At 48.4% G+C, this 22867-nt stretch overlaps 1 protein-coding gene across 1 annotated transcript in view; it reads right to left on the bottom strand.

Annotated features, from left to right (window-relative positions):
• The window catches only part of dnah6 (dynein, axonemal, heavy chain 6), a 184285-nt gene that overhangs the window by 84545 nt on the left and 76873 nt on the right, over positions 1-22867 (bottom strand). The window contains exons 36-44 of the mRNA XM_065004536.1: positions 22022-22193; positions 19210-19356; positions 15496-15569; positions 15187-15341; positions 14721-14952; positions 11599-11751; positions 9163-9303; positions 1737-1979; positions 1120-1287 (exon numbers count right to left, since the gene is read on the bottom strand). Of these exons, the coding sequence (XP_064860608.1) occupies positions 1120-1287; positions 1737-1979; positions 9163-9303; positions 11599-11751; positions 14721-14952; positions 15187-15341; positions 15496-15569; positions 19210-19356; positions 22022-22193 (1485 nt within the window). The remainder of the gene's footprint in view (positions 1-1119; positions 1288-1736; positions 1980-9162; positions 9304-11598; positions 11752-14720; positions 14953-15186; positions 15342-15495; positions 15570-19209; positions 19357-22021; positions 22194-22867) is intronic.

The raw sequence follows: 22867 nt of genomic DNA, 5'->3' as shown, positions 1-22867 counted from the left end.
GGTCAACGACTAGTTTCCCTAGCTCCACCCTCTCCTGGTCAACGACTAGTTTCCCTAGCTCCACCCTCTCCTGGTCCACGACTAGTTTCCCTAGCTCCACCCTCTCCTGGTCCACGACTAGTTTCCCTAGCTCCACCCTCTCCTGGTCCACGACTAGTTTCCCTAGCTCCACCCTCTCCTGGTCAACGACTAGTTTCCCTAGCTCCACCCTCTCCTGGTCAACGACCAGTTTCCCTAGGTCCACCCTCTCCTGGTCAACGACTAGTTTCCCTAGCTCCACCCTCTCCTGGTCAACGACTAGTTTCCCTAGCTCCACCCTCTCCTGGTCAACGACTAGTTTCCCTAGCTCCACCCTCTCCTGGTCCACGACTAGTTTCCCTAGCTCCACCCTCTCCTGGTCAACGACTAGTAGTCCTAGCTCCACCCTCTCCTGGTCAACGACTAGTTTCCCTAGCTCCACCCTTTCCTGGTCAACGACTAGTTTCTCTAGCTCCACCCTCTCCTGGTCAACGACTAGTTTCCCTAGCTCCACCCTCTCCTGGTCCACGACTAGATTCCCTAGCTCCACCCTCTCCTGGTCAACGACTAGTAGTCCTAGCTCCACCCTCTCCTGGTCAACGACTAGTTTCCCTAGCTCCACCCTCTCCTGGTCAACGACTAGTTTCCCTAGCTCCACCCTCTCCTGGTCAACGACTAGTTTCCCTAGCTCCACCCTCTCCTGGTCAACGACTAGTTTCCCTAGCTCCACCCTCTCCTGGTCCACGACTAGTTTCCCTAGCTCCACCCTCTCCTCGTCCACGACTAGTTTCCCTAGCTCCACCCTCTCCTGGTCAACGACTAGTTTCCCTAGCTCCACCCTCTCCTGGTCAACGACCAGTTTCCCTAGCTCCACCCTCTCCTGGTCAACGACTAGTTTCCCTAGCTCCACCCTCTCCTGGTCAACGACTAGTTTCCCTAGCTCCACCCTCTCCTGGTCAACGACTAGTTTCCCTAGCTCCACCCTCTCCTGGTCAACGACTAGTTTCCCTAGCTCCACCCTCTCCTGGTCAACGACTAGTTTCCCTAGCTCCACCCTCTCCTGGTCCACGGCTAGTTTCTCTAGCTCCACTCTACACCCACCTTGTCGGCGCTCTCCTGGTCCACGGCTAGTTTCCCCATGAGGGCGTTGACGTCTATAGACTTTTGTTTGAGGACAGGCTCCAGAGCTGACAGGTCTACCTTCATCTTATCCACCAACACGTTGGTCTCCAACAGCTTAGTCAGACCATTCTTTACCCTGTCACGAGCCTGCACACACAGGAATACACACACACACACACACACACACACACACACACACACACACACACACACACACACATAAAGAAACACAGGCACAAGTAGGAACACACACAGGAACACACACACAGGGATACACACACACACACGGTCATGCAAACACACACACACACACACAGACACAAACACACACAGGCACACAGAAGCAATTACATTTCTTGGATTGAATGGAGTATAGAATTGACGCCCATTCAGAGAAATAGCCACATTTCAAAGAAAGCACAGTGTGCTAAACTGGAGTATTGATAACGTTAAATAATACATATTATGGATGTCTCACAGCCGCTGTGTTTACTATTGCTAAACAGTATTATAGATCTGTTGCTGTCTCTTCTCCCCCAACATGGCCAGTTAGAGGTTAATAACAGTATTAATCAGTAGTATTACTGATCTCTTACAGCCACTAGTTGCTGTCTCTTCTCTCCCAACATGGCCAGGTAGAGGTTAATCAGTTCCAGGTAAGAGGTGGGGGTAGTGTAGTAGCGTCGTCTCAGCTCAGAGTAGAACCTCTCGGCCATGTCTGTCACACTGACGTGGATCTCCACACACATCTCACTGAAACGATCCTTCATCTCCTCACTGCCAAACTCCACGTTCTGGAAGAAGGTCTGGGACACGGAGAGGAGGGCCTCACGGGGCCACTACAGGGGGGAAAGAGGAGGGGATGGTTAGATTGTAGGAGAGAGTGGGTGAAGAAGAAGAGAGGAGAGAGAGGAGGAAGAGAGGAGAGGGAGAGGAGAGAGAGAGAGAGAGAGAGAGAGAGAAGAGAGAGAGAGAGAGAGAGAGAGACAGAGAGAGGGAAGAGAGAGAGAGAGAGAGAGAGAGAGAGAGAGAGAGAGAGAGAGAGAGAGAGAGAGAGAGGGAGAATTCCTTCCAGACAGAAAGAGAGAGAGAGAGAGAGAGAGAGAGAGAGAGAGAGAGAGATAAAGAGACAGAGAGAGAGAGAGAGAGAGAGAGAGAGAGAGACATTCCTTCCAGACATAAAGAGACAGAGAGAGGGGAAGAGAGAGAGAGAGAGAGAGAGAGAGAGAGAGAGAGAGAGAGAGAGAGAGAGAGAGAGAGAGAGAGACATTCCTTCCAGACATAAAGAGACAGAGAGAGGGGAAGAGAGAGAGAGAGAGAGAGAGAGAGAGAGAGAGAGAGACATTCCTTCCAGACATAAAGAGACAGAGAGAGGGGCCATGGGATCCTGAGTTCTTCTGCCAAAAAAATAATTAGATAAATGTAGATGTTTTTTTTCGCAAGGACTTATACAGGATACTACCCTCTACATCAAAACCTCAAAATTACAGACACTATTTGCTGACTGCTACTTTCCACACAGACCATCTCCTGGCACAGTGCTATATTAACAGACAATCCCCTAGCACAGTGCTATATTAACAGACAATCCCCTAGCACAGTGCTATATTAACACAGACCATCCCCTGGTACAGTGCTATATTAACACAGACAATCCCCTAGCACAGTGCTATATTAACACAGACCATCCCCTGGTACAGTGCTATTTAACACAGACCATCCCCTGGCACAGTGCTATATTAACACAGACCATCCCATGGTACAGTGCTATATTAACACAGACCATCCCCTGACACAGTGCTATATTAACACAGACCATCCCCTGGCACAGTGCTATATTAACACAGACCATCCCCTGGCACAGTGTTATATTAACCAGACCATCCCCTGGCACAGTGCTATATTAACACAGACCATCCCCTGGTACAGTGCTATATTAACACAGACCATCCCCTGGCACAGTGCTATATTAACACAGACCATCCCCTGGTACAGTGCTATATTAACACAGACCATCCCCTGGTACAGTGCTATATTAACACAGACCATCCCATGGTACAGTGCTATATTAACACAGACCATCCCCTGGCACAGTGCTATATTAACACAGACCATCCCCTGGCACAGTGCTATATTAACACAGACCATCCCATGGTACAGTGCTATATTAACACAGACCATCCCCTGGCACAGTGTTATATTAACCAGACCATCCCCTGGCACAGTGCTATATTAACACAGACCATCCCATGGTACAGTGCTATATTAACACAGACCATCCCCTGGCACAGTGCTATATTAACCAGACCATCCCCTGGCACAGTGCTATATTAACACAGACCATCCCCTGGCACAGTGCTACAGTCCCATGGTACAGTGCTATATTAACACAGACCATCCCCTGGCACAGTGCTATATTCACAGACCATCCCCTGGCACAGTGTTATATTAACACAGACCACCCCCTGGTACAGTGCTATATTAACCAGACCATCCCCTGGCACAGTGCTATATTAACCAGACCATCCCCTGGCACAGTGCTATATTAACACAGACCATCCCCTGGCACAGTGTTATATTAACCAGACCATACCCTGGTACAGTGCTATATTAACACAGACCATCCCCTGGCACAGTGCTATATTCACACAGACCATCCCCTGGCACAGTGTTATATTAACCAGACCATACCCTGGTACAGTGTTATATTAACACAGACCATCCCATGGTACAGTGCTATATTAACCAGACCATCCCCTGGCACAGTGCTATATTAACCAGACCATCCCCTGGCACAGTGCTATATTAACCAGACCATCCCCTGGCACAGTGCTATATTAACCAGACCATCCCCTGGCACAGTGCTATATTAACCAGACCATCCCCTGGCACAGTGCTATATTAACACAGACCATCCCCTGGCACAGTGCTATATTAACACAGACCAGCTAACAGCAGTGAAGGAGGGAGAGGTACACATGGAACAGCTAACATCAGTGAAAGAGGAGGGAGAGGAACACATGGAACAGCTAACAGCAGTGAAGGACGAGAGAGGAACACATGGAACAGCTAACAGCAGTGAAGGAGGAGAGAGGAACACATGGAACTGCTAACAGCAGTGAAGGAGGAGAGAGGAACACATGGAACAGCTAACAGCAGTGAAGGAGGAGAAAGAGGAACACATGAGACAGCTAACAGCAGTGAAGGAGGAGGGAGAGGAACACATGGAACAGCTAACAGCAGTGAAGGAGGAGAGAGAGGAACACATGGAACAGCTAACAGCAGTGAAGGAGGAGAGAGGAACACATGGAACAGCTAACATCAGTGAAGGAGGAGGTGAGAAAGCTGAGGTGTGACAGAGAGCAGGACACTCCCCCAGAGAAGCCAGCAGAACAGCCCACCTCAGACCCGGACCACAACTTCAACACCACGATGGGACAGACAACAGAGGACCCACCAGCCCAACAGCCCTACCACTCCTAACAGCCCCCTGTCAGCTCCTCCAACAGCCCTACCACTCCTAACAGCCCCCTGTCAGCTCCTCCAACAGCCCTACCACTCCTAACAGCCCCCTGTCAGCTCCTCCAACAGCCCTACCACTCCTAACAGCCCCCTGTCAGCTCCTCCAACAGCCCTACCACTCCTAACAGCCCCCTGTCAGCTCCTCCAACAGCCCTACCACTCCTAACAGCCCTACCACTCCTAACAGCCCCCTGTCAGCTCCTCCAACAGCCCTACCACTCCTAACAGCCCCCTGTCAGCTCCTCCAACAGCCCTACCACTCCTAACAGCCCCCTGTCAGCTCCTCCAACAGCCCTACCACTCCCAACAGCCCTACCACTCCTAACAGCCCCATGTCAGCTCCTCCAACAGCCCTACCACTCCTAACAGCCCCCTGTCAGCTCCTCCAACAGCCCTACCACTCCTAACAGCCCCCTGTCAGCTCCTCCAACAGCCCTACCACTCCTAACAGCCCCCTGTCAGCTCCTCCAACAGCCCTACCACTCCTAACAGCCCCTGTCAGCTCCTCCAACAGCCCTACCACTCCCTAACAGCCCCCCCTGTCAGCTCCTCCAACAGCCCTACCACTCCTAACAGCCCCTGTCAGCTCCTCCAACAGCCCTACCACTCCTAACAGCCCCCTGACAGCTCCCCCAACAGCCTACCACTCCTAACAGCCCCCTGTCAGCTCCTCCAACAGCCCTACCACTCCTAACAGCCCCCTGTCAGCTCCTCCAACAGCCCTACCACTCCTAAGCTCCTCCAACAGCCCTACCACTCCTAACAGCCCCTCAGCTCCTCCAACAGCCCTACCACTCCTAACAGCCCCTGTCAGCTCCTCCAACAGCCCTACCACTCCTAACAGCCCCCTGTCAGCTCCTCCAACAGCCCTACCACTCCTAACAGCCCCCTGTCAGCTCCTCCAACAGCCCTACCACTCCTAACAGCCCCCTGTCAGCTCCTCCAACAGCCCTACCACTCCTAACAGCCCCCTGTCAGCTCCTCCAACAGCCCTACCACTCCTAACAGCCCCCTGTCAGCTCCTCCAACAGCCCTACCACTCCTAACAGCCCCCTGTCAGCTCCTCCAACAGCCCTACCACTCCTAACAGCCCCCTGTCAGCTCCTCCAACAGCCCTACCACTCCTAACAGCCCCCTGTCAGCTCCTCCAACAGGTCTACCACTCCTAACAGCCCCCTGTCAGCTCCTCCAACAGCCCTACCACTCCTAACAGCCCCCTGAGCTCCTCCAACAGCCCTACCACTCCAACAGCCCCCTGACAGCTCCTCCAACAGCCCTACCACTCCTAACAGCCCCTGTCAGCTCCTCAAACAGCCCTACCACTCCTAACAGCCCCCTGTCAGCTCCTCCAACAGCCCTACCACTCCTAACAGCCCCCTGTCAGCTCCTCCAACAGCCCTACCACTCCTAACAGCCCCTGTCAGCTCCTCCAACAGCCCTACCACTCCTAACAGCCCCCTGTCAGCTCCTCCAACAGCCCTACCACTCCTAACAGCCCCCTGTCAGCTCCTCCAACAGCCCTACCACTCCTAACAGCCCCCTGTCAGCTCCTCCAACAGCCCTACCACTCCTAACAGCCCCTGTCAGCTCCTCCAACAGCCCTACCACTCCTAACAGCCCCCTGTCAGCTCCTCCAACAGCCCTACCACTCCTAACAGCCCCTGTCAGCTCCTCCAACAGCCCTACCACTCCTAACAGCCCTACCACTCCTAACAGCCCCTGTCAGCTCCTCCAACAGCCCTACCACTCCTAACAGCCCTACCACTCCTAACAGCCCCCTGTCAGCTCCTCCAACAGCCCTACCACTCCTAACAGCCCCCTGACAGCTCCTCCAACAGCCCTACCACTCCTAACAGCCCCCTGTCAGCTCCTCCAACAGCCCTACCACTCCTAACAGCCCCCTGACAGCTCCTCCAACAGCCCTACCACTCCTAACAGCCCCCACAGGTCCTGGAGCTGTTGTCAGAGGACAAACACTAGACATGTCCTGGAGTTGTTGTCAGAGGACAGACACTAGACATGTCCTGGAGCTGTTGTCAGAGGACAAACACTAGACATGTCCTGGAGCTGTTGTCAGAGGACAAACTAGGGTCCCCCAGCCACATCATAATTCACACGGGCACAAACGACCTGAGGGCCCAGCAGGAAAGGGTGGCCCCAGCAGGAAAGGGTAGCCCCAGCAGGAAAGGGTGGCCCCAGCAGGAAAGGGTGGCCCCAGCAGGAAAGGGTGGTCCCAGCAGGAAAGGGTGGCCCCTGCAGGAAAGGGTGGTCCCAGCAGGAAATGTAAAATGTAAATGTCCCAGCAGGAAAGTGTGGCCACAGCAGGAAAGGGTGGCCACAGCAGGAGAGGGTGGTCCCAGCAGGAAAGGGTGGTCCCAGCAGGAAAGTGTGGCCACAGCAGGAAAGGGTGGCCACAGCAGGAGAGGGTGGCCCCAGCAGGAAAGGGTGGCCCCAGCAGGAAAGGGTGGTCCCAGCAGGAAAGGGTGGTCCCAGCAGGAAAGGGTGGTCCCAGCAGGAAAGGGTGGTCCCAGCAGGAAAGGGTGGTCCCAGCAGGAAAGGGTGGTCCCAGCAGGAAAGGGTGGTCCCAGCAGGAAAGTGTGGCCACAGCAGGAAAGTGTGGCCACAGCAGGAAAGGGTGGCCACAGCAGGAAAGGGTGGCCACAGCAGGAAAGGGTGGCCACAGCAGGAAAGGGTGGCCACAGCAGGAAAGGGTGGCCACAGCAGGAAAGTGTGGCCACAGCAGGAAAGGGTGGCCACAGCAGGAAAGGGTGGCCCCAGCAGGAAAGGGAGTGATTGAAAAAACATCTTATACATCTTATCTCCACCCTGCCACCAAACAGCGGATGAATGCAAGCATTTTGCGAGACTGTGCCTCAAACCTAATGTATACATGCCCCCCCCCGCACCTGTTGCAAGGACCTCAACATGACAGCAGCTCATATGCCCAGGCCGTGAGCAGAACAACAGGCCCAACCCCACTATTATTTTGGAACTTGTGTGAGTGTAATATTTACTGTTCATTTGTATTGTTTATTTCACTTTTCACTTGCTTTGGCAATGTTAACCTATGTTTCCCATGCCAATAAAGCCCCTTGAATTGAATTGAGAAAGAGAGAGAGAGAGAAAGAGAGAGAGAGAATGAGAGAGAAAGAGTGAGAGAGAGAGAGAGAGAGAGAGAGAGAGATCAGAGAGACAGAGAGAGAGAGAGAGAGAGAGAGGCAGAGAGAGAGATCAGAGAGACAGAGAGACAGAGAGAGAGAGAGGCAGAGAGAGAGAGATCAGAGAGACAGAGAGACAGAGAGAGAGAGAGAGAGAGAGAGAGAGAGGCAGAGAGAGAGAGATCAGAGAGACAGAGAGAGAGAGAGAGAGAGAGAGAGAGAGAGAGAGAGGGGGCAGAGAGAGAGAGATCAGAGAGAGAGAGAGAGAGAGAGAGAGAGGGCAGAGAGAGAGAGATCAGAGAGACACAGAGAGAGAGATCAGAGAGACAGAGAGAGAGAGAGAGAGAGAGAGAGAGAGAGACAGAGAGACAGAGATACAGAGAGCGAGAGAGAGAGAGAGAGAGGGGGGGGGGGTCAGAGACTCCTTTTAAACAAACAGAATAAAGTCTTCACTAAATAAACACCTGACTGCTCCTTCTCAGTGGGGGTCACCTTGATGGAGGGATGAGAGTGGAGGAGAGAGGGAGGGATGATGAAAATAAACAGGCAGATTAAAAGAGGTGGAACTATAGAAGAGAGGGGCGCGCCCTCGCTAATGGACACCTGGGGCGAGCCCACGCCCTGTGATCCATCACACACACACAAACATTACACACACCCACAGAGCCTGACACAACACACCAGGGCGCCTGACACACATTCCTGATGGAGATGAATGGAGGAGCGGTTCACCCTGAGAGCACGCAGTGACAGCATACTCCTCATTACAGAAAGTAAATGAGTGTGTGTGTGTTTGACAATCCACTAATTAGACAGAAATACACACACAGAGACAGAGAGAGGCAATCCCCCACATGCAGAGACAGAGAGAGAGAGAGAGAGAGAGAGAGAGAGAGAGAGAGAGAGAGAGAGAGAGAGAGGCAATCCCACACACACAGAGACAGACAGAGAGAGAGAGAGAGAGAGAGAGAGAGAGAGAGGCAATCCCACACACACAGAGACAGAGAGAGAGAGAGAGAGAGAGAGAGAGGCAATCCCACACACACAGAGACAGAGAGAGACAGAGAGAGAGACAGAGAGAGAGAGACAGAGACAGAGAGAGAGAGAGAGAGAGAGAGAGAGAGGCAATCCCACACACACACAGAGACAGAGAGAGAGACAGAGAGAGAGAGACAGAGACACACAGAGAGAGAGAGAGAGACAGAGAGACAGAGATAGAGAGAGAGAGAGAGACAGAGAGAGAGACAGAGAGAGAGACAGAGACAGGGAGAGAGACAGAGAGAGAGACAGAGACAGATAGAGAGAGGCAATCCCACACCCACAGAGAGCGTAATGTCCTGACCTGTACAAACCAGTCGATGGTGCAGCAGTTGACCAGAGAGGGGAACATACGACAGCGGGACCTGAAGGCATCTCCTACAGGACTCATACACAACACAATGTGCAGCTTCTCTCTGACCCGAGAGATGAAGAACTGGAACACCTAACACACACACACACACACACACACACAGGTTACACACACAAGTTACACACACAGGTTACAGACACATACATGTTACAGACACACACAGGGAGAGACATACAGGGAGACACACACAGGGAGACAAACACAGGGAGACACACACAGCGAGAGACACACATCTATAGAAATGCATTCAAGCAAACGCATACAAAGGAACTCATGCAAACAGACTGACTATATAGTCAAGTGCCAAATTCAAACCGTCTAACACATGAGAGGAAATCAATTGAGTGTTGTTTAGACTGAGGCCACAGTCCGTGTAATTAAAGCGAAGGGGTCAGAGTTCTGGAGGTGTCCAGAGCCTGCTGCTCTGCCTTGTTGACAGACTACTGCTGGGACATAGCTGCTGTCTCAACACTTCATATAGGACCTTAACAAGACACGAGACACTATACTGAATCCTACTGGGATGAACAGCTCAATATGAACACATACATCAATACATACGGAACGTTTTGAATGAATAGCTTGCTGGATATATGTCTAAATACATGTATAAATATTAATGAATGGTACTGTCATGACGTTGCCCTGTTGGGGGAGGTTTATGACCCCCCCAAAAAATCTCCCCCTTTTTCTGTCCACTCTACAGAATGGACTCTTGGAAAGCCCTGTTGTTAACATAGAGAGAGTTTGGAAACATCAAAAGGTTGGGGAAAAGAACAATATTTGTGTAATGCAACCAGTTGAAAGTGTCCGTTGGTACTTAACAACTGATCTGACATCATATTCTTTGTCTGGGACATTATATCTGATGACAGGACGACATAAACTGTATCTTGTGAAGTTTACACATTATAGTTATCAGATTCACATGGAATTGTTGTGCAATTTAAATGTTTAAATATGAAACTATTTGTGAAAAGATGTCATTTTAGCTTTTAAAATTAGAGAGTTGTTTTCATAAGTAAAATATGCTCATTCAGTGGCCACCCCACGTGAATAGGTATTGGTTGGAAATGATGAAGCAATCCCTATTCTACATTACTATAAGAACCCCCGTGACCCAATTCACGGGAAACTAAGCCAACCTCAGCGTGAGCTCTGGTTGTGAATGGTTGAATGACTACAACCTAACAAAATTAACATTGTGTTAATCTCTCTGCCCATCACATGAGGAATACTACTGTCTGTCCTTTATAGACCTGCTATCTGCCCATCAGATAGTCTCCATAAATACTACTGTCTGGTAGGTCTTTATAGACCTGCTACACCAGCCAGAATATAGCATGAGCTTAGTATGGCAACTTGGTATGAACTTTGAACTCTTATTCACTGAAGAAGTGATACATCCTAGACGTTGAGTTATCAGCAGCAGCTGTAAACGTGGGCTAGGGAAGGACGGACAATCTCTTCAGAACGACAGGGTACTACAACGTATCCGTTCTACCACACGACGACAGACTACAACGTATCCGCCCAGAAATATTCTTCAAAGGACAAGGGAGATCTCTGCTGGGCAACCCAGCCTTCCATCTTCGACTAAACTATCGAAGCGCAGCTCAGAGAAAATATAATTCTTGCATTTTCCTTTTCCGAATGGGCGGTTATTTAGAATGCACAAGATTCTGTTTTTACGATAGCATAGCTTCATAAGGTCCGATAGAGACCCAGTTATTTTGTTCCTCAGTCTTCCCGCGCTTTCATTCAAACCCAACCCCCTTTCTTTGTGTAATCAGCCGTCATATCTGTTCCGTCCGCTGGGGACATTTTCTTGTATGACATAATTAGTAATCAATGTATGATCCAGCCTGTGCATATGTAATTCTGTGTGATTATTTGGGAATGTAGTAAATAACTAATTAAACCAAATTTTGTATTGCTGATTCAACTTGTTAGCCAGGGTTCGTGAAGATAACCAATCATTTTACGACGTGCAGATGAGACTGAATAAGGTGACGATTAATAATTGACTGCTGTTGATATAAAATATTACCAGGTCTTTAAGAGTTTATTCAGAAGACAACAGCTCTATAAACATTCTTCCGTGGTGCCCCGACTTCCTAGTTAATACATTTACATGATTAGTTTAATCAGGTAATTATTAATTACAGATAATTGATTTGATAAAATAACATGTCATATCATTGAATCCATAGTAAAGACACGACAGTACATACATAAATATTACACATGTACTTATTATATTTAAACCTTTATTTTGACAGGGAGTAAAGGTCTATTTTACAGAGGAGCCCTGTAATTACAATTCTATATTGAGTGTTCTATGAGTGAGTGTGAACTCTACTGTACCTCGTCTCGGTTTCCCTCGTTGATGCCGGCCTCCTTGGCTCTGGGCCGTGTGGCAGCCAGGACCTGCTCCAGATCATCCTTCTCAAACAGGTTGGGCACCTCTCCACTGTTCAACATGTTGTTAATGTCCTCTAGGAACTCCTCCACCACGATCTGATGAACAATAATACACACATGCAATGGAGGAGGGATGGAAACGTGCCTGAGAACTGAAGACTGAAGCTATAGCTTCCAGGGCTAATGCCTCGGCTGCTGCTCAGTGGGGTAATGATGAGTCACAGAGGTGGCATGGTTTGGCAAGCAGATGGTCACAGATAAACACTGGCCATAGCTACTTCATTAGCTGTCTGGTACAGTCTTCATGGAGGAACCTGCTATCTGCCCATCACATAGTCTCCATAAATACTACTGTCTGGTACAGTCTTTATAGACCTGCTATCTGCCCATCACATAGTCTCCATAAATATTACTGTCTAGTACAGTCTTTATAGACCTGCTATCTGCCCATCACATAGTCTCCATAAATACTACTGTCTGGTACAGTCTTTATAGACCTGCTATCTGCCCATCACATAGTCTCCATAAATACTACTGTCTGGTACAGTCTTTATAGACCTGCTATCTGCCCATCACATAGTCTCCATAAATACTACTGTCTGGTACAGTCTTTATAGACCTGCTATCTGCCCATCACATAGTCTCTCATAAATACTACTGTCTGGTACAGTCTTTATAGACCTGCTATCTGCCCATCACATAGTCTCCATAAATACTACTGTCTGGTACAGTCTTTATAGACCTGCTATCTGCCCATCACATAGTCTCCATAAATACTACTGTCTGGTACAGTCTTTATAGACCTGCTATCTGCCCATCACATAGTCTCCATAAATACTACTGTCTGGTACAGTCTTTATAGACCTGCTATCTGTCCATCACATGGCCTCCATAAATACTACTGTCTGGTACAGTCTTTATAGACCTGCTATCTGCCCATCACATAGTCTCCATAAATACTACTGTCTGGTACAGTCTTTATAGACCTGCTATCTGTCCATCACATGGCCTCCATAAATACTACTGTCTGGTACAGTCTTTATAGACCTGCTATCTGCCCATCACATAGTCTCCATAAATACTACTGTCTGGTACAGTCTTTATAGACCTGCTATCTGCCCATCACATGGCCTCCATAAATACTACTGTCTGGTACAGTCTTTATGGAGGAACCTGCTATCTGCCCATCACATAGTCTCCATAAATACTGCTGTCTGGTACAGTCTTTATAGACCTGCTATCTGCCCATCACATAGTCTCCATAAATACTACTGTCTGGTACAGTCTTTATAGACCTGCTATCTGCCCATCACATAGTCTCCATAAATACTACTGTCTGGTACAGTCTTTATAGACCTGCTATCTGCCCATCACATAGTCTCCATAAATACTACTGTCTGGTACAGTCTTTATAGACCTGCTATCTGCCCATCACATAGTCTCCATAAATACTACTGTCTGGTACAGTCTTTATAGACCTGCTATCTGCCCATCACATAGTCTCCATAAATACTACTGTCTGGTACAGTCTTTATAGACCTGCTATCTGCCCATCACATAGTCTCCATAAATACTACTGTCTGGTACAGGAACACCATGTCCTTGCCCCCCTCTTCCCCTCCCCTACCTGTGTGTCAGTGAAGAGGAACACCATGTCCTTGCCCCCCTCTTGCCCTCCCCTACCTGTGTGTCAGTGAAGAGGAACACCATGTCCTTGCCCCCCTCCCCTACCTGTGTGTCAGTGAAGAGGAACACCATGTCCTCGCCCCCCTCTTCCCCTCCCCTACCTGTGTGTCAGTGAAGAGGAACACCATGTCCTTGCCCCCCTCTTCCCCTCCCCTACCTGTGTGTCAGTGAAGAGGAACACCAAGACCTCGCCCTCCTCTTGCCCTCCCCTACCTGTGTGTCAGTGAAGAGGAACACCATGTCCTCACCCTCCTCTTCCCCTCCCCTACCTGTGTGTCAGTGAAGAGGAACACCATGTCCTTGCCCCCCTCTTCCCCTCCCCTACCTGTGTGTCAGTGAAGAGGAACACCATGTCCTTCCCCTCCCCTACCTGTGTGTCAGTGAAGAGGAACACCATGTCCTCTCCCCCCTCTTCCCCTCCCCTACCTGTGTGTCAGTGAAGAGGAACACCATGTCCTTGCCCTCCTCTTCCCCTCCCCTACCTGTGTGTCAGTGAAGAGGAACACCATGTCCTTGCCCTCCCCTACCTGTGTGTCAGTGAAGAGGAACACCATGTCCTTGCCCTCCCCTACCTGTGTGTCAGTGAAGAGGAACACCATGTCCTTGCCCTCCCCTACCTGTGTGTCAGTGAAGAGGAACACCATGTCCTTGCCCTCCCCTACCTGTGTGTCAGTGAAGAGGAACACCATGTCCTCGCCCTCCTCTTCCCCTCCCCTACCTGTGTGTCAGTGAAGAGGAACACCATGTCCTCACCCTCCTCTTCCCCTCCCCTACCTGTGTGTCAGTGAAGAGGAACACCATGTCCTTGCCCCCCTCTTCCCCTCCCCTACCTGTGTGTCAGTGAAGAGGAACACCATGTCCTCGCCCTCCTCTTCCCCTCCCCTACCTGTGTGTCAGTGAAGAGGAACACCATGTCCTTGCCCTCCTCTTGCCCTCCCCTACCTGTGTGTCAGTGAAGAGGAACACCATGTCCTTGCCCTCCTCTTGCCCTCCCCTACCTGTGTGTCAGTGAAGAGGAACACCATGTCCTCACCCTCCTCTTCCCCTCCCCTACCTGTGTGTCAGTGAAGAGGAACACCATGTCCTCGCCCTCCTCTTCCCCTCCCCTACCTGTGTGTCAGTGAAGAGGAACACCATGTCCTTGCCCTCCTCTTGCCCTCCCCTACCTGTGTGTCAGTGAAGAGGAACACCATGTCCTCACCCTCCTCTTCCCCTCCCCTACCTGTGTGTCAGTGAAGAGGAACACCATGTCCTCACCCTCCTCTTCCCCTCCCCTACCTGTGTGTCAGTGAAGAGGAACACCATGTCCTCTCCCCCCTCTTCCCCTCCCCTACCTGTGTGTCAGTGAAGAGGAACACCATGTCCTTCCCCTCCCCTACCTGTGTGTCAGTGAAGAGGAACACCATGTCCTTGCCCTCCACCCCAGCCATCTTGAACAGCCGTCTCAGGTCTTCATGGAAGCTGTCGTAGTTGTATCCTCGGCTCAGTTCTATCTGGAAGCAGCGCATGCCGCACATGTGGGCCGCCAGCCGCGTCAGTGACTGTTTCCCCGTGCCCCCCACGCCCACCAATAGGGCGTTACCGCGCTCCTGGCGGATCATACGCGCTATCCTATAGGAACAGAAGGACTGGGTCAGGAAGTTAGCAATTTAACAAATTGAAGCATTACAAAAACACAAAAACTAACTCTTTAAGGGGTTCTGGACAAAATCAGTTCACTAAATAGGGAATAGGGTGCGATTTAGGCCAAACCGTCTGTACACTATATAGGGAATAGGGTACAATTTCGAATGCATTCACTGCACTAATTAGGGAATAGGGCCCTGTTTCCGAGTGTAAAATGACCTGGAGACGTGTTCTACAGCGTCCTGGAAGAACACCAGCTTGGTCTCCTTGGAGAAGGTCATGTTGTAGTCATCCAGGTAGTCCTGGAGCACAGCCCTGATCTTATCTGGCTCTGTTAGGTCCTCATACAGACGATCTGCCTTCTCTGCACCCACCTAGAGGAGAGGAGAGGGAGGGAGGGAAAGGGGGAGGGAGAGATGGAGGGGGGGACAGGAAGGATTACGAGATAGATAGATGAATGCCGTAAATGTTAAGCGCTTTGAGCACCTGGGAAATTGATTGGATTTATAGGCTTATAGTGCATTTTACCTTGATGAAATCTCCAAATATGATGGGTTTGGTCACAAAGTAATTGGGTTCTAAATTGAAGCCAAAATATTTGCCTGAAAGAAGAAGAACGGAAATATATTTAAAGAGTTGCTATTCATAGCTCACCAATTGTGGGACGTTTTAGATAAGGACGTTTTAGATAAGGACATTGAAATGGCTTTCAAACTTAATATGTCAAAACACTGCTTAGTGAGAGGCAAAACTCTGAAAGTTCAAACTAGCCGTCTAGGTTCTATTGAACTCTGTGTTATGTTCTTACTGACCGTCTAGCTCTAGGTTCTATTGAACTCTGTGTTATGTTCTTACTGGCCGTCTAGGTTCTAATTAACTCTGTATTATGTTCTTACTGGCCGTCTAGGTTCTATTAAACTCTGTGTTATGTTCTTACTGGCCGTCTAGGTTCTAATTAACTCTGTGTTATGTTCTTACTGGCCGTCTAGGTTCTATTAAACTCTGTGTTATGTTCTTACTGGCCGTCTAGGTTCTATTAACTCTGTGTTATGTTCTTACTGGCCGTCTAGGTTCTATTAAACTCTGTGTTATGTTCTTACTGGCCGTCTAGGTTCTAATTAACTCTGTCTTAGGTTCTATTAAACTCTGTGTTATGTTCTTACTGGCCGTCTAGGTTCTAATTAACTCTGTATTATGTTCTTACTGGCCGTCTAGGTTCTATTAAACTCTGTGTTATGTTCTTACTGGCCGTCTAGGTTCTAATTAACTCTGTATTATGTTCTTACTGGCCGTCTAGGTTCTAATTAACTCTGTATTATGTTCTTACTGGCCGTCTAGGTTCTATTAAACTCTGTGTTATGTTCTTACTGGCCGTCTAGGTTCTAATTAACTCTGTATTATCTTCTTACTGGCCGTCTAGGTTCTAATTAACTCTGTATTATGTTCTTACTGGCCGTCTAGGTTCTATTAAACTCTGTGTTATGTTCTTACTGGCCGTCTAGGTTCTAATTAACTCTGTATTATATTCTTACTGGCCGTCTAGGTTCTATTAAACTCTGTGTTATGTTCTTACTGGCCGTCTAGGTTCTAATTAACTCTGTATTATGTTCTTACTGGCCGTCTAGGTTCTATTAAACTCTGTGTTATGTTCTTACTGGCCGTCTAGGTTCTATTAAACTCTGTATTATGTTCTTACTGGCCGTCTAGGTTCTATTAAACTCTGTGTTATGTTCTTACTGGCCGTCTAGGTTCTAATTAACTCTGTATTATGTTCTTACTGGCCGTCTAGGTTCTATTAAACTCTGTGTTATGTTCTTACTGGCCGTCTAGGTTCTAATTAACTCTGTATTATGTTCTTACTGGCCGTCTAGGTTCTAATTAACTCTGTATTATGTTCTTACTGGCCGTCTAGGTTCTATTAAACTCTGTGTTATGTTCTTACTGGCCGTCTAGGTTCTAATTAACTCTGTATTATCTTCTTACTGGCCGTCTAGGTTCTAATTAACTCTGTATTATGTTCTTACTGGCCGTCTAGATTCTATTAAACTCTGTGTTATGTTCTTACTGGCCGTCTAGGTTCTAATTAACTCTGTATTATATTCTTACTGGCCGTCTAGGTTCTATTAAACTCTGTGTTATGTTCTTACTGGCCGTCTAGGTTCTAATTAACTCTGTATTATGTTCTTACTGGCCGTCTAGGTTCTATTAAACTCTGTGTTATGTTCTTACTGGCCGTCTAGGTTCTATTAAACTCTGTGTTATGTTCTTACTGGCCGTCTAGGTTCTAATTAACTCTGTATTATGTTCTTACTGGCTAGGTTTCTATTAAACTCTGTGTTATGTTCTTACTGGCCGTCTAGGTTCTATTAAACTCTGTGTTATGTTCTTACTGGCCGTCTAGGTTCTAATTAACTCTGTGTTATGTTCTTACTGGCCGTCTAGGTTCTATTAAACTCTGTGTTATGTTCTTACTGGCCGTCTAGGTTCTAATTAACTCTGTATTATGTTCTTACTGGCCGTCTAGGTTCTAATTAACTCTGTATTATGTTCTTACTGGCTGTCTAGGTTCTATTACACTCTGTATTATGTTCTTACTGGCCGTCTAGGTTCTATTAAACTCTGTGTTATGTTCTTACTGGCCGTCTAGGTTCTAATTAACTGTGTATTATGTTCTTACTGGCCGTCTAGGTTCTATTAAACTCTGTGTTATGTTCTTACTGGCCGTCTAGGTTCTATTAAACTCTGTGTTATGTTCTTACTGGCCGTCTAGGTTCTATTAAACTCTGTATTATGTTCTTACTGGCCGTCTAGGTTCTATTAAACTCTGTGTTATGTTCTTACTGGCCGTCTAGGTTCTATTAAACTCTGTGTTATGTTCTTACTGAGTGTCTATCTCTAGATTCTATTACACTCTGTGTTATGTTCTTACTGGCCGTCTAGGTTCTATTAAACTCTGTGTTATGTTCTTACTGGCCGTCTAGGTTCTATTAAACTCTGTGTTATGTTCTTACTGGCCGTCTAGGTTCTATTAAACTCTGTGTTATGTTCTTACTGAGTGTCTAGCTCTAGGTTCCATTACACTCTGTGTTATGTTCTTACTGGCTGTCTAGGTTCTATTAAACTCTGTGTAATGTTCTTAATGGCCGTGTAGGTTCTATTAAACTCTGTGTTATGTTCTTACTGAGTGTCTATCTCTAGATTCTATTACACTCTGTGTTATGTTCTTACTGGCCGTCTAGGTTCTATTAAACTCTGTGTTATGTTCTTACTGGCCGTCTAGGTTCTATTAAACTCTGTGTTATGTTCTTACTGAGTGTCTATCTCTAGGTTCTATTAAACTCTGTGTTATGTTCTTACTGGCCGTCTAGGTTCTATTACACTCTGTGTTATGTTCTTACTAACTGTCTAGGTTCTATTAAACTCTGTGTTATGTTCTTACTGAGTGTCTAGCTCTAGGTTCTATTACACTCTGTGTTATGTTCTTACTGGCCGTCTAGGTTCTATTACACTCTGTGTTATGTTCTTACTGAGTGTCTAGGTTCTATTAAACTCTGTGTTATATTCTTACTGGCCGTCTAGGTTCTATTAAACTCTGTGTTATATTCTTACTGGCCGTCTAGGTTCTATTACACTCTGTGTTATGTTCTTACTGAGTGTCTATCTCTAGGTTCTATTAAACTCTGTGTTATGTTCTTACTGGCCGTCTAGGTTCTATTACACTCTGTGTTATGTTCTTACTGGCCGTCTAGGTTCTATTAAACTCTGTATTATGTTCTTACTAACTGTCTAGGTTCTATTAAACTCTGTGTTATGTTCTTACTGGCCGTCTAGGTTCTATTAAACTCTGTGTTATGTTCTTACTGGCCGTCTAGGTTCTATTACACTCTGTGTTATGTTCTTACTGGCCGTCTAGGTTCTATTAAACTCTGTATTATGTTCTTACTAACTGTCTAGGTTCTATTAAACTCTGTGTTATGTTCTTACTGGCCGTCTAGGTTCTATTAAACTCTGTGTTATGTTCTTACTGAGTGTCTAGGTTCTATTAAACTCTGTGTTATATTCTTACTGGCCGTCTAGGTTCTATTAAACTCTGTGTTATATTCTTACTGGCCGTCTAGGTTCTATTAAACTCTGTGTTATGTTCTTACTGAGTGTCTAGCTCTAGGTTCTATTAAACTCTGGGTTATGTTCTTACTGAGTGTCTAGCTCTAGGTTCTATTAAACTCTGGGTTATGTTCTTACTGGCCATCTCAGACACGATGGTGTTGAAGTAGGTTTTGTCTTCGTTGTTGATGAGGCGGTCGTGGAACACTCTCTGACACTCGTGACAGAACAGACGGAATATCCCATTCTGATCCCTCACCGTGCCTGGCTCACACTGCAACATACCTGGAGGACAGACAGACAGAGGGAGGGAGGGAGAGAGAGAAGAATGAGAGAGAGAGGTGAGAGGAGGGAGGGAGGGAGGAGGGGGAAGAGAGGGAGCGGGGGAGGGAGGTTCTAAAAGAGGCAGGGAGGGAGAGAGAAAATGAGAGAGAGAGTGGAGGGAGAGAGATGGAGGGAGGAGGGGGAGAGGGAGTGGGGGAGGGGGAGGTGAAGGGAAGAGAGAGGTAAAGAAGCAGGGAGGGAGATGGAGTGAGAATGAGGAGGGAGGTGAAGGGAGGGAGAGAGGGGGTGAAGGGAGGGAGAGAGGTGGAGGGAGGAGAGATGAGAGGGAGTGGGAGGCAGGGAGGAGAGGGGAGAGGGAGTGGGAGGCAGGGAGGAGAGGGGAGAGGGAGCGGGGGAGGGAGGAAGGTGAAGAGGGAGGTAAAAAGGCAGGGAGGGTTAGATGGATTTAACATGATTTATTTACGACCAGAGAATAATAAAACATGATTCAACTTTATGGTTCTCACCCTGCAACCTTAACACATGAAGAAGTAAAGAAAAGTCTAATATCTGCTGTTGACACATCCCTGTTGTTATCAATGTTATGCAATGCTAGGGATGCTTTAGGAGATATGATGGGTCGGACACACCAGAGGATCCATGTTCAAGTCTTGTTAGAAAGTTGAGGGCATTAATGTGACCACGCTGGCCCTCAGCAAGAATGGGGGCTGGGTTGGCCTTATTAAACTCTGTGTAAGTATTAATGCTGGTGTGTGTATGTGGGTGTATGTGTGTGTGTTTACGCTCGCTGGTGTTGTGTGTATGTGTGTGTGTGTTCTGCATGGTGACTCCCTAGCGGGGTCAGGGAGCAGTAGTCACTTCAACTCTGGCCTCTCTGCTCTGATGATGGTTGTGAGGCTGCTGGGTAGAGGACTGGTACTGTCTCTGTCTGGACTTCAGGCTACAACCAAGAGCATCTCAGTCCATCCGCTACTTTAATAACTTACAAGTGAATAAGCCAAGACAAACTTTCTCACCCTGGACACACTTGGAGAGGTCCCTGAGGGTGAAGACGTAGTGTGTGTGTGTGTGTGTGTGTCTCACCCTGGACACACTTGGAGAGGTCCCTGAGGGTGAAGACTCTGTGTGTGTGTGTGTGTGTCTCACCCTGGACACACTTGGAGAGGTCCCTGAGGGTGAAGGTTCTAGTGTGTGTGTGTGTCTCACCCTGGACACACTTGGAGAGGTCCCTGAGGTTGAAGACTCTGTGTGTGTGTGTGTGTGTGTGTGTGTCTCACCCTGGACACACTTGGAAGGTCCCTGAGGTTGAAGACATAGTGTGTGTGTGTGTCTCTCACCCTGGACACACTTGGAGAGGTCCCTGAGGGTGAAGACGTCTGTGTGTATGTGTGTGTCTCACCCTGGACACACTTGGAGAGATCCCTGAGGGTGAAGACGTAGTGTGTGTGTGTTATGTCTCACCCTGGACACACTTGGAGGGTCCCTGAGGGTGAAGACGTCTGTGTGTGTGTGTGTGTCTCACCCTGGACACACTTGGAGAGGTCCCTGAGGTTGAAGACATAGTGTGTGTGTGTGTCTCACCCTGGACACACTTGGAGAGGTCCCTGAGGGTGAAGACGTCTGTGTGTGTGTGTGTTCTCACCCTGGACACACTTGGAGAGGTCCTGAGGGTGAAGACGTCTGTGTGTGTGTGTGTGTCTCACCCTGGACACACTTGGAGAGGTCCTTGAGGGTGAAGACGTCTGTGTGTGTGTGTGTCTCACCCTGGACACACTTGGAGAGGTCCCTGAGGGTGAAGACGTCTGTGTGTGTGTGTCTCACCCTGGACACACTTGGAGAGTTCCCTGAGGGTGAAGACGTCTGTGTGTGTGTTCTCACCCTGGACACACTTGGAGAGTCCCTGAGGTTGAAGACATAGTGTGTGTGTGTCTCACCCTGGACACACTTGGAGAGGTCCCTGAGGGTGAAGACGTCTGTGTGTGTGTGTGTGTCTCACCCTGGACACACTTGGAGAGGTCCCTGAGGGTGAAGACTCTGTGTGTGTGTGTGTGTGTCTCACCCTGGACACACTTGGAGAGGTCCTTGAGGGTGAAGACGTCTGTGTGTGTGTGTGTCTCACCCTGGACACACTTGGAGAGGTCCCTGATGGTGAAGACGTGTGTGTGTGTGTGTCTCACCCTGGACACACTTGGAGAGGTCCCTGAGGGTGAAGACGTCGTGTGTGTGTGTGTCTCACCCTGGACACACTTGGAGAGGTCCCTGAGGTTGAAGACATAGTGTGTGTGTGTGTCTCACCCTGGACACACTTGGAGAGGTCCCTGAGGGTGAAGACGTAGTGTGTGTGTGTGTGTGTCTCACCCTGGACACACTTGGAGAGGTCCCTGAGGGTGAAGACGTAGTGTGTGTGTGTGTGTGTCTCACCCTGGACACACTTGGAGAGGTCCTTGAGGGTGAAGATGTAGTGTGTGTGTGTGTGTCTCACCCTGGACACACTTGGAGAGGTCCCTGATGGTGAAGACGTAGTGTGTGTGTGTGTGTGTGTCTCACCCTGGACACACTTGGAGAGGTCCCTGAGGGTGAAGACGTAGTATGTGTGTGTGTCTCACCCTGGACACACTTGGAGAGGTCCCTGAGGGTGAAGACGTAGTGTGTGTGTGTGTCTCACCCTGGACACACTTGGAGAGGTCCCTGAGGTTGAAGACATAGTGGGACTTGGCTGGTGTAGGCAGGAGGTCCACAGACATGCGGTGGTAGATCTCTACTGCTGCGTCTACGATGCTGCCTGCTGAAGACCTCACCGCCTGGGGGAACTCACTGAGGAAACCACTGAGGATGGCCTGGAGGGGGAGAGACCGTTTCAACAGGGAGAGTTAAGCGTACGTGGGCTTGAGGGTGTGTGTGCTTGAATATGCCCTTGAGGAGAGAGGGCAGACTCAAGACATGCATGTGATTGTGTGTGTGCGTGTGGTCTTGTTGTTCTGAATCCCCCAAAAGCCACCACAAGGATAGGAAAACAAGGCAAATTCTCCCTCGTGGGGACATTTCCCACATCCCCATGAGGACAAAGTTCATTTTAAGATTAGGGGTTAAATTTAGGGTTAGGTTTAGCGTTAGAATTAGGGTTAGGGTAAGGCATTAGGTTTAGGAGATAGGTGTAGGGTTTGGGTTAAGGTTTAGGGGGTTAAGGAAAACAGGATTTTGAATGTAAATCAATTATAGGTCCAAACGAGGATAGAAAAACATGTGAGAGAATAGTCGATCTGTAATTAATTAAGGGGCTGTGAGGGAGAGGACATGAGGATGGTTGATCTGTAATTAAACTACCACAGCTTGTTAAGGGGCTGTGAGGGAGAGGACATGAGGATGGTTGATCTGTAATTAAACTACCACAGCTTGTTAAGGGGCTGTGAGGGAGAGGACATGACGATAGTCAATCTGTAATTAAACTACCACAGCGTGTTAAGGGGCTCTGAGGGAGAGGACATGAGGATGGTTGATCTGTAATTAATTA

This window comes from Oncorhynchus nerka, linkage group LG18 (genome assembly GCF_034236695.1).
Source record: "Oncorhynchus nerka isolate Pitt River linkage group LG18, Oner_Uvic_2.0, whole genome shotgun sequence".
In the NCBI taxonomy this organism is placed as follows: Eukaryota; Metazoa; Chordata; class Actinopteri; order Salmoniformes; family Salmonidae; genus Oncorhynchus; species Oncorhynchus nerka.
This window is presented reverse-complemented; position numbering and strand designations above follow the sequence as displayed.